At 39.9% G+C, this 13,005-nt stretch overlaps 1 protein-coding gene across 1 annotated transcript in view; it reads left to right on the top strand.

The window, feature by feature from the left end:
- The first annotated feature begins 2,144 nt into the window (after window positions 1-2,144).
- The window catches only part of gabra3 (gamma-aminobutyric acid type A receptor subunit alpha3), a 60,323-nt gene continuing 49,462 nt past the window's right edge, over window positions 2,145-13,005 (top strand). Inside the window, exons 1-3 of the mRNA XM_078266754.1 lie at window positions 2,145-2,211; window positions 2,511-2,700; window positions 12,207-12,328. Coding sequence (XP_078122880.1) covers window positions 2,145-2,211; window positions 2,511-2,700; window positions 12,207-12,328 — 379 coding nt within the window. The remainder of the gene's footprint in view (window positions 2,212-2,510; window positions 2,701-12,206; window positions 12,329-13,005) is intronic.

The following is a 13,005-nucleotide window of genomic DNA, read 5'->3' on the forward strand; positions in this document are numbered from 1 at the left end:
CCTAGTATTTGTTTGTTGTGTACTAAAGTATATGAAGTCCATCACATGACATGATTAAGGCTTTCTGAGACAAAAATAACTGCTTTATGTAAAGGAGACCTATTATTCACGTTTTCAGGTTTATACTTGTATTTTGTGTTTCTACTAGAACATGTTTATAGCCTTTAATGTTCAAACAACACTTTCTCATACTGCCCATAGCTGCTTCACCCTCTGTCTGAGACGCTCTGTTGGAGTCTCCGCATTTGTGCTGTGCACTACTGATGTACATAGCGGGACTTTAAAACGGCTTATAAACCAAACACTACACAACTGGACATGTTCCAGCAGAAATGTGATCCGAAAATCCGGAAGAATTCTACGACATTGGCAACGAAGATTATAGTATTCCCTTGCAGTTAGCATATAGCTACATGTAGTCAGCAGTGGTCTTTAACGGAGTTTAGCAGCACTTTCTACTGTGAGAAATCACTAATATAGGCTTATAAACCAAATACTACACAACTGAACAAGTTCCAGCAGGAATGTGAAAAAATTACCAATATCGGCAGCCAAGATTACAGGTTTCCTTGACGTTAGCATGTAGCTACATGTACAATAACAATGTATTAAGAAAGTTAATCCGCTGATTGATTGCGATAGTGGAGGCAAAAGCCTGTTCCGTGCCAATTCATTATGAAAGGGCAATGGCCAGTGGGGAAACACACACACACACACACACACACACACACACACACACACACACACCCCATCATCACACTCACTCCAACCAATGATGTAAATTCATCATTCACTCAGCAACAGAGTTTTGTGTTCAAAGGCCTGGCCCTCGCCCTGTGGTTGGGTCCAGCCAAAGAACTACATCTTTAAAGTGTCAGGTTTTACAGCACTTCATAGCATGGAGTAATAAGGAGCATGCTTACAGTTATAAATGATCTCTTCATTGCTGCTGATGCAGGTGATTAAGCTTTTGTAATCCCTGCAGATATCAGTGCTGTATGTGACAGCAAGAGCTGTGGCTTTCTTCTAAAAGCGCCTGGGAAAGTAGGTTGGTGTCACAAACGTTGATATCACACGTTTCAGATCATATCTTCACGTTAGATAATTTCCTATTGCTGTAGGCAGGCTGTTGTCCTATACAGCATATTTCATTTGTGGTTCTGTATTCCAAAAATATCTTTCCTCTTGCAAAATATATGTCCTTCAATCACAGTTATGTGATTTTTTTTTTTAAATAGATGTGATACTTTAAATGAATGCTTAATGAATTAATTGCAGTAAAACCTTGCTGTGAATTTCCAAATTGAGTCTGGACTGCACTTTCTGATTGGGTTAAAAAAAACAAATAAAGTTTGCAATGTTATGACAGGAATACTGAACTTAGCCAACCAAGCTCTCATTATTTTTCAAATAACATTTCTCCAGTTTGTTGTTTTGTATGTACACAGAGCCTTTCAGATGACAGGTCAGCTTTCGTTTCGCAGTCTGAGCAAACACCAAAAAAACATTTCCCTGCCCTCTTTCTGACCTTGGTTGTCATGGCAGTGAATTAACGCTAGTTAAAGATCAAGGACAACAAGACAGGCGAAAACTGTTAAAATCCAAGATCAAATAAGGCAGAGGGTTTTACAGCGATGGATTGGGGAATTGAGGCTGTGTGTGGGAGGAAAAGACAGGATGAATGCATATTGAATGGAAAGAGGAACACAGTGCTAGAAAGGATGGAGCAGTGTTGTTAAGCCAAAGACAAGAATATGTACCCAGTGATACTTTACATTTAAAAACAGCTTGACATTTGAGATTCATCTTAATCATAACCAAAACACTTAAATGTGTGATTTCTCAGTGGATGACACAAATGTCACTGTAAACACACATTTCTGTAACTTCACTGTGCAGAGCTGAGACTGCAAAGTGCTACAATAAATTATCAAGCCAACTTCTACAGAAAGTCACAGATAGCAGCTTTTTTTCCTCAGCCCCATCAAGAACAGGATATAGAACAGCAGTGTTGGACCATTTTTTGGTAGAACCAGCTGGAAATTAACATTTTCCAATTGATTTTATTTTCCTCTTGTTCCACTGTCTGAACAGATTGTGCCTGTTCAACACAGTTTCCAACTTTTAGCATCTAATGGTGATCAATGGGGCAAGGAGGCACCAATTGGCCTCAGCCTCTTGCTTTAGCTGGAAGTGTTAAACAGATGCTGGGTAAGAAGTGCTGACCATGGCTGTCATTATGACTTAACAACTATTGAAAACCTTTCCCCAAGTTGAAATAGTTTTAGCAGTCCTCTGCTCTGAGCAAGAAAGCCAATGCAAATATTTTGGCACTGTCTGAAATGTGTAACAGTGTGTTCTCTCAAGACAATACAATGGGTAAAAGTAGTCCATGCTCTAAACAAATGTTCCCAGTGGACACATGATCTAACTTGGCATCTACTGCAAACACACATTACAAAGTGTGTCCAGTGGAGGTAGTTTGAGCATTTGCTAAAAATGTCCCCCAGGTGCCTGCCGTGGGAAGTGTGCCAGGCATGGCCCACTGGGAAAAGGCCCGGGGGCCAACCCAGAACATGCTGGAGGGACTCCAGCCCAGCTGGCAGGGGAGAGCCTGGGCATCCCGGAGGAAGAGCTGGAGGAAGTTACAGGGGAAAGATGGGTGGACTTATACAGCTACAGCTCTACAATGGATATTGTGTAAAAAAACTTGAAAATGTGATAAGACTAAGTCTACAGCCATGTGAACGGCTTTGAGTCTATACGTATGTAAATGCTATTGTCAACATGTTAACATGCTTACAATGACAATGATGATGCTAAGCAGGTACTGTATAATGCTTACCACGTTCACCATCTTAGATTAGCACGTTAGCGTGCTATCATTGCTAATTAGCACTAAACTCTAGCGGAGGCTGATGGAAATGTTTTGCAGGCATTTAAGAACTGGACAGATTTTTTTTTTTTTTTTTTTTTAACTGGTGATAGCTTTAGATGAGAAGTTAAGGAATCATCAAACTGATTACAATTCATCCTGAGGGGAATGCGTGTACATTTCATGGCAATCCATCCAAAAGTTGTCGATACATTTCAATCAAAACCAAAAAAGGCAACCACAGGGTGGCGCTAGAGAAAATGTCAGGGGATCACCAAAATCATTAGGATTCATCTTCTGGGCACCATGAATGTCATCGATCCATTCTATAGTTGTTGAGATATTTATATTGAGATAGATACTGCTAGCATGGCTATAAATTTACATTCTTTAAAGAAATCAAAGTCTTCTGTAGTTCAGTAAAAGCACTCTGTTTATCTACATTTTAAAAATGTGCTTTCACATTTAATTACACTAGTTTCATTTTCCACAAACCTAAAATAGGTTATTAGGGCAGCTCCTCTCAAAAAGGATGATGAAATAAGGAACATGAGAAAGTTTGTCCTAGATGAACAAATATAGATGTGACAGTTGTCCCTGGTGTCAGCCAAAGCTATCACCTCCCTCCGTCAGTTTCTCTCCTGTGCATATTATCTGCACAAAACAGGCAAGTGGAAGACAGAAGAAAGAAGCAAACAAAGAAAAATCAGTCATATTGTAAAGGCTATGAATGTTACAAGGCATCCATTGGAGACAATATGCTGCATAATGCGCTGCTGCATAACATTATCAATATATTGTTGGTAGAATAGGAGAGCATATGAGTGGGAGGACCTGGTGAGGAAGATTAGTTATGTTGTAAAGGTTAACTCATGCATGAATTCAAGCTTGGAATTTATTATTTATTAATCAAGAATGTGCTAATTAGACATCCCCTCCCCCTCACTTTTCCCCCATTGTGGAATTTAGATGAAAGGAAGATGGAATTAAATATTTGTTGTCGCATATATAATAAATAAACTAGTGCACCCATAACCACACAGTCAAGAAAAGTCATCAGCTTCCAATATATCTTCTCCACAAAGCTCTGAGCAGCCTCACTAATCCCCCTTCCCATACGATTTCAGTCGCCCCCGGTTCTCAGCAGCAAGGCAGTTCAGCGAGTGCATCGTCTGGGCACTTTAGTGGTGGATGGATATCAGGATTCTTATCAGTCATCCATGGCTCACACATCACTTCAGAGGGGGTGACACACACTTGAGAGAGAGATGAGGTAGTTTGGGGAGGATGCCGAGGCATTTCTTGAAAGTGCCCACTTTCAATTAAAGTTGCATAAATCACGACAGCAGCAGCAGTCAAATGTTTGTTGGGATGGGAGTGAATCAGAGTTTGTTTCTTCCCTCTCGCATTCTTTTATCAGAGTTTAACAATAGTCACCTTTCCAAGCCACATTTAATAAGTGCTCATCATTTTTCTGACCAAAAGCCGACCCTGGTCAACCGATCATTAACAGTCAAGCAGAGTCAAACAGAGTTCCAGTTCACCCATCCAGGATGCTCGGACATACTTTTGAGGCTCCGCGTCTGCAGACAGGTGTGGACAGGTGCGGACTTGTACCAGTCGTGCAGCCAAAATGTTGCATGCAATGTGGTGGACACATTACAGCAGCAACTTACCTGGCACCGCTTCCAAATCCGTGCCACCGAGACAAGTCCTCAGAGCATATGTCCGAGCCCGTCTCCACTACATCCACCTGCGAGGTTGCCAGTTGTGTGTCTGCCTGGCATACTCTGTGTGTAGGACCGCCAATTTACTGTAGGGGCATGTGTCTCCGCTGTGAGCACTGTCCAGCAGAGAGCCACGAACTTAGTAGAAAAACGGAGCTTAAAACGCAACTTGTTAGTGCAAAGTTTGCGTGAGCACCCCTGTTGTTGCACCGGGCCGGCCTTCAAATGAAATTTTTCACACAGAGCTAAAGTTGGTCTGAACGAAGCCTTAGCTTGTTTAGCTGTTTGGTCAAAGCGAATATAATTATTCTACCTTCTGAAAAAAAAAAAAATACTATTAAATCAATGGCCATTTTATCAAATAAAACTAACTAGGCCCATTAGCCTACACTGATCCCTCACTATAATTCAAGGAGCAGTACGTTCACCGACCACAGGTTTTGACTTAATTGGTCAACTTTTCTGCTGGCCTCTTTTGATGTCACCTCGGCTCTTTCCTTTAGTTGATAATGAAATGTGTGCACTGCCGTGTGTACAGAGAGGATTTCCTTCCCAAATTGCTTCAACTATTCAACATCCAGAAGCTGTAGGATAAAAGAAATTGCCTCAAAACAAGTCAAATCAGTCACTGAATGAAACACACTTGAACTGTAACTTGTATGATTACTCCTCCTCTCTAATCCATTTGCCATCACCCTGTCAGCTCATGAAGCACTTTCATCTCATACTGCACCACGCGAACAGCTCTCGTTACTGCTCACTCCGCTCCAGCTTCCCTACTCACTCCATACCTCCCCCATACACTTCCTAACTGGCAGCAGGCACCTGTGTGCCCTGAGAAACCACTACTACATCTCTTCCCTGGCCAAGTCTACAATCCTTCACCTGTCAGACTGGTTCACTGCACTAACCTTGGATCGGATCCAGGCCACTTACTCAGTACATGCCCGTTCCACTAAGTCTGACTGCTCGGCCCACACAGATTTGTTCCCACCAGCCTACAAAGTCTATGCCCCCATTTCCTTCTCATGTTGCCAGTTGCCTAGCCTTGTAGTGCCAGACCTACATCCACAGAGCTGTGGAGAAAGGTCTGGTTAGTCCACACAGCATTCCTGGATAGAAGAAAAATGTGCTCTGGTTTACTGCCATTATTGACACCAATCACACTAATCACTAAGCGCAGGATGGAGCAATGGTGTAAAATAACCTCAGGAAGGAACTTGTTTTGGTGGAACATGTGCTCGTTCAAAAGTTGTTTTAGTCGTGCAACAGAAAACTCAGATTGGACAGATAGTCTAGCTAGATGTCTGGATTTCCCCTGCAGAGATCTGAGCAGTTAACCATCCTCATAAATCCACCGGAGTTTAGAATGTCAACACCAAGAAAGCGGAAGGTGAGGGACTTCCGGCAGCACCGGAGCAATCCCCTAAAGGAATCGATGTAGACTACCAGTCACCCAACATACAGGACAGGACCTCCACAGTAGAAACTGGCCACTTTATGATCTGCAACATCCATGAACATGATTGCCATCACGGTAAAAGTAGACACCTGTGACATGAAAGCATGGAAAGGTATTCATCAAAGGCTTTTGTATGTAACAGTGCATACTATAGTTTTTGGACCCTGTAAACTTGTTTGCACTGGTTTAATATTTTACAATAAATTGTAATTTACCTTGTAAATCCGGTGCAGAAATGGGACTAAGCAATAATTAAAGAGATGACTTCTACAGAACACGGCCAATTAAGAAACTCTATTTTTGCAGGGTAACATTTCAGAGTTGCTTCTTCTGAGTGAATAAACTTCTAGTTAAGTTAAAAGTCTGTATGCACAAACAGAATAAAGACAAAGTTGTTTAATTCATTCAATTCCTCCAGGACATATAATACCCCTGACTTAGTATTTGTCCAATCTAATGATTCTATCAGAAAATCTGACTATGAAGCTGTTGTGTTTAATGTGCTATTGCTTTTTACTGCTACCATGAATGTAATACCCCCAACACCTTTAAATCCCAAATTAAAGCTTTTCATGTAATAATGACTTACAGTTTTTGATATTGGACTGTTCACTGAAAATTCACATTTCTTTGTTTTCCAGTCAAACCTGCCTCGGGTTAACATTGTGCACTTTTCACTGCTCCGTTGAGTCTGAGGTGTTGTTGGATGTGGCACTGATTTTCTTGTCACAAATTGTGAAGCATGACTTGTCAATTTTGGTACTGTAAAATGTCAGACTTTGGTCAGTTTCTGCAACAGCGTGTACCAAAAAGGTGTGGAGACGTCTGCAAGTTTGTTTTTCTGCCTGTAGCAACTAGTGACCCTGCGCCAATCAGCAGTCACTTTGTGTACAGTGTAGCAAAGAAAAGCATTTTTACCAATTAAACTACCCTAACTGACTGTGGCATTGGATATTTTGATATAATTTGGTAGCCGATAGTGCTGACATTATTTAGTTTATTTATTTAAGCTTTAAAAGTATGTTAGATGATGTAGCTGATAGGGGTGTGAATCTTCACTGGCGTCACGATTCGATTACGATTATCCTGTCAACGATTCAAATCGATATCACGATGCATCACCTCCTCAATGATATTATATATTGCCATACATGGTTTCCATCAACAAATTCAAGCCGTCAGATATATGTACACTCACCTAAAGGATTATTAGGAACACCATACTAATACCGTGTTTGACCCCCTTTCGCCTTCAGAACTGTCTTAATTCTTTGTGTCATTGATTCAACAAGGTGCTGGAAGCATTCTTTAGAAATGTTGGCCCATATTGATAGGTTAGCATCCCACACCATTACACCACCACCAGCCTGCACAATGGTAACAAGGCATGACGGCATCCATGTTCTCATTCTGTTTACGCCAAATTCTGACTCTACCATCTGAATGTCTCAACAGAAATCGAGACACATCAGACCAGGCAACATTTTTCCAGTCTTCAACTGTCCAATGTTTGTGAGCTTGTGCAAATTGTAGTCTCATTTTCCTATTTTTAGTGGAGATGAGTGGTACCCGGTGGGGTCTTCTGCTGGTGTAGCCCATCTGCCTCAAGGTTGTTTGTGTTGTGGCTTCACAAATGCTTTGCTGCATACCTCTGTTTAACAAGTGGTTATTTGAGTCAAAGTTGATCTTCTATCACCTTGAATCAGTCGGTCCATTCTCCTCTGACCTCTAGCATCAACAAGGCATTTTCGCCCCCTAGAACTGCCTCATACTGGATGTTTTTCCTTTTTCAGACCATTCTTTGCAAACCCTAGAAATGGTTGTGCGTGAAAATCCCAGTAACTGAGCAGATTGTGAAATACTCAGACCAGCCCGTCTGGCACCAACAACCATGCCACGCTTAAAGTTGCTTAGATCACCTTTCTTTCCTATTCTGACATTCAGTTTGGAGTTCAGGAGATTGTCCTGGACCACACCCCTAAATGGATTGAAGCAGCTGTCATGTGATTGGTTGATTAGATAATTGCATTAACGAGAAATGTAACAGGTGTATGAACTCCCCTTTTTATTGTATCTGCTCTTAACAAAGACACTTTCTGAATATAGCAGAGTCTGAACACAGCAGCCAAAAAAAAAAAAAAAAAAAGCAGAGACCGGAAAATTAACAAGTAACATCATTAGGCAATAATCGATTATTGATTATCCCTGCATTCAACAATTAATCGCGATTAAGAAAATGTAATCGTTTGACAGCCCTAATATATATATATATATATATATCTCAGTTCAATTTCGCCTTCCTATACCTTTTAACAACCACATGTGCAATGTTGTAGTGAATAATGTCGTACAATTTTGTCAACAAAACTTTTTTGTTTTTTTCAGTCAGATGTCTCTTGGGGCCTTTTACCAACACAGTTGTCCAGGCTTGCCTCACACAGCATTGGTAAAGACCTGTCAGTCATCTCATGATCAAATACTCACAATTCACTTTTAACCATCAAACTTCAATTTCACAGCGACCACACAGAATAATGCAATCAGACAGCATGGCAGTTATTAAAATGCTTGAGAAAGTCATCTGTCTCCATCCTGCTGTTTATTCTCATAAAGAGTGATCCACCACCACATACCAAACCCTCACGTTAAAAATCTTTTATGAATGCAGAATATGTCGAATTTAGCATCACATTGTTGTGAAACATTGTAGAAGCCTGTCTTTACATCTCCAGTGTTTACACCTACAGTACCTTTACCTTTCATGCTCCTCATGCAACTTGTTCTCCTTCAGGAGAAATTCAGACAAATGACGATGTCCATCGTTTATCTGAATTTCCGAGTTTGTTCTCTCCAAATATTTTCTTCTTTATGTGAATAGCTGAGGAATATACATGTATTGATTGTTCTGTCCTTTCTTTGTTAATAGGCTTGTATTAACAGTGTGAATAATAAAGTGGACTGAGGAAGTAAGATAAGCGGCTGCATGATTACAAAAACCTGTGTTAAACAAAAATGATGTCAAATTCAGAGGGAATGTCCCATTTTTTTGTCCTCATCAGGGAATTTTAACAGCTGGCTCATACTGAAAGCTATAGCATGTGTATGTGTGTGTGTGTGTGTGTGTGTGTGTGTGTGTGTGTGTGTGTGTGTGTGTGTGTGTGTGTGTGTGTGTGTGTGTGTGTGTGTGTGTGTGTGTGAGTGTGTGTGTGTGTGTGTGTGTGTGTGTGTGTGTGTGTGTGTGTGTTCTTGTTTAACTATATTTGTGGGGTTCAAAAACAGGGAATACAGTATACTTGTGGGGTCCCGACAGCTTTGTGGGGCCAAAATGCTGGACCCCACAACTTTAAAGGGCTGTTTGATGTTTAAGACTTGGTTTTAGGATTAGGGTTAGAATTAGGTTCTGGTTAGGGTGAGGGTAAGGGTTAAGGTTGGGCATTTAGTTGTGATGGTTAAGGTTAGGGTAAGAGGCTAGGGAATGCATTATGTCAATGACAGGTCCCCACAAAGATAGTGTCACTGTGTGTGTGTGTGTGTGTGTGTGTGTGTGTGTGTGTGTGTGTGTGTGTGTGTGTGTGTGTGTGTGTGTGTTTCAGTAAAGCACACAGATGCTACACACCACACAAGTACTGTGTTTTTCTGAAGTGGATATTTTAGTGTGGCGCAGACATTGTTAGAATGGTTTCACAGGGACAAAAGGTTCCTCATCAATATTTAAGTGTCTACCGGTGCTGTCTGAGGCCACAGAGGCTTTTTGTTTGATATATGATTCATGTTAAGTGAGATCTTATCTATTGTGGTTTAGCTCACCCCAGCCATTTCTGAAGCTTTTTGTATTTGGTGTTTTCTGAGCTGCCTCAAACAAGCATGCCTGTCACTTTTTTGGAAGGTTTGTGAATGAAAAACCAGAAATATACAGTAGATTACTTTCAAATATTTACACTGTCCTATTTGAACATATTTTTGGCAGAGCTTAATTATACAGTACACCTAGGTACCCATTTGACAACCAGAATATATCAAACTGTGCCCCACTCAATGAGGTGCAGATCGTGAGCTTTGTGTTAATTAAAAGGCTCAGTCTCAGTGGAGATAATGAGTCTCAAATATTTCACATCATCTGGCTAATCATTAGTACTCTCTTCTTAGAGTCGTATTTCTTAATTTTTAGTCCTGGCTGATTTGGTTACAGCAAGTGTGGTTTAATGCTACTAAACACTCCTTGCGGAGCTACTTTGTCAGAAATTAAACATAAGAGCTGGGGGGTATTGCACAATATGGGTTAATTGAAAGAGATAGAACTTTAATAAATGAATGCATAAATAAATAACCCTTTGCTATTCCTGGCCATCACTATTGAGAATCCACACAAATAACAAAATGTTATCAGTACTATGGGGACAGAAGACCTAATAGTTACTGGAGTGGAAGTAATGCTGCAGTCAAACTTTATAATGCAATACTGGTAGTAGTACTCCCTTTTTCCTCCCTTAAAATGTACCTTTTTCTTTCAGTTTTTGGGCTTCATAAATCTCCATGTCCTGGTTTATACAACATGGGGAGCATTACAATACACCGTCGAGGAAGTGATTGCTGGAACACGAGGGAGCCGAGATGCTTAATTGATATTTATTTATCATCCACACATGCCTACGTAATAGCCACTTAGCTAGGCAGAAGTCATTTGCCCAGATGCCTGTAAATTGTTTGCTGTTTAGAACATGCAAGAATGTCATTTTTAAACCCCCAAAGTGATAATAATTACAACTGCATACACTTTAAGAAGTGACCTTCACCCGGTTAGTGTTTTAATGGGGTTGTAGCTCAGATGAACTCTTGTGTGGAGTTATTATAGGACAGATTAAGCTACAAAAATCCCTTTTAAGAGGCCTAGCAAAGACAGATTTGCTGTTGAAGAGTGCAGGCTTCCCTATAAGCAACATTTAGGGAAAATGTGTGTTACTCTTCAAGCACTAAATTCCGTCAAGCTCCGTCTTTACCGAGCAACAAAATGCTGGGTCTGTGATAGCGCACCAGGACATGGACGGCTTTTTGATGAGGATTACTTGGATATTATAGGTCAGTTCCTCAGGAGATTTAAGTTTAATTAAAGGCACTGTTCATTAACTCATCAGTGTTCCACCTACAGTATAGTTTTCATATCACCACAATATTGTTCTACAGGGGATTGTGGGCCATGTAAATTAAAAACAAGTGTTTGATAGCATATGATGAATTCTCTAACAAAACGCTTCAGAGTATTTCCTTCTTGGGAAAGAATGAATTACCATAAATTCACATTTTTTTGTAAATATAGAGGTTCCAGCCTGTAAAGATGAATATAACAAAGCAAACACAACCACACATTATTATCCAAATATTGATTGAAGCCTTAGGCGGATCACTGGCATGAGATTTTGTCTGTGAGAGAAATAATAAACAGGGAGGTGAAATTAGAACTAATTTCTTAACAGAAACGGGTCATTTTTAGAGTTTGGCATCATACTGAATTTATTCTGCATCAAAATCAGGTTAAATTTCCAAATAAAATTAACTTTTGATCATGGTCAAAAGGTAAAATAATTCATTCGCAGATCATTCATTTATACTGTAAAGTATACATTTATACTTTTAATTAATAAATCATGGTATATCTATTTGGGTGGTGGAGAGTCAAAACATTTGAACCTATATGTGTGTTGTAGGACTGCACGATATGAGGAAAATATGCAAATAAAAGGAAATCATTTCTAACATTCTTTAATTGAACATTGAATATAAAAAGCACCACTAAAGAAAGAACATGTTACATTTTAATGTGTCGTTTTCTGCTGATATTTTCATTTAACTAAACACAAAACATCTCGAGTGTCTATAGCGATGTGTATATTGCGGCAGCTGATATTGTGATGACGATGAAAAAAACGATACATTGTGCAGCCCTAGTTTACTGTAAGAATTAAGATCAACTTTGCGATGGCGGATACAAACAAACAGCAGGTTTTCACACCACTGGCCACTGAATGCATGCCGGTCTTAGTGCTCCAGTGGAACACTATATTGAGTTTTTATATTAAGTTTTTATTACATTTTATATGACTTCCATCTTTTGACTCCACTTTCCTGTCTCAATTTCTTCCTGCAGGGCAGTAGTTGGACACAGAGAGCCGTTGCCTGATGATAGTAGAGACAATATAACCATTTTCACCCGAATCCTCGACAGGCTGTTGGATGGATATGACAACAGGCTACGTCCTGGACTGGGAGGTAGGCAACACTATATATTAGACGACTGCTCTGATTTAGGATGCATGAAATTGTGCATCAGTCCGTACAGGTCTTCATGTATACGTAGGTCTTTTTATACATGCTGCTGTAAACGTAATAATCACATAGATTATTAAATGTTTGATGTACATGTCTAAGCATTATAATCCGTACCGTTCGTACAGGGCTTTTATTGACCAAACGGCTCACTAGGTATTTCTCCAGATGAATTAATGGATAGAATCTATAATACTCACTTACTTGGCTCAATTTAGTGTTTAAGTAAAGTAAAAAAAAAGGATTTGGGTAAAAGAAGAACAACTGACTTGTATATGCTAACTAATTATCTAGATGGACTAGTAGCTGTAAAAACAGGATTATTATATTCTTATTGACATTAACATTTTGCTTGTTGCTGTAATCATTACCAGACACTACACTGGTTTTGCTAACTCTTTGCTAAATAAAAAAAAGTTTATTTCCAGTGGTAGTTTTTGGACCTTGTTGATCTAGAAAGTCACACACAGATGTCACACCATCACCAGGATCACACTGAAGTCAGGTCACTCTGTGCAGAAAATCTGCTTTCCCTTGGGTGTAAGTCTTTGTTCAATCATGCCCAAATGGCAAATAAGCACGTCAGTGGAAATCCCTTTAATTGATGCCATTTCATCCAA

The sequence above is a fragment of the Sander vitreus genome, chromosome 13 (assembly GCF_031162955.1).
Source record: "Sander vitreus isolate 19-12246 chromosome 13, sanVit1, whole genome shotgun sequence".
Lineage (NCBI taxonomy): Eukaryota > Metazoa > Chordata > Actinopteri > Perciformes > Percidae > Sander > Sander vitreus.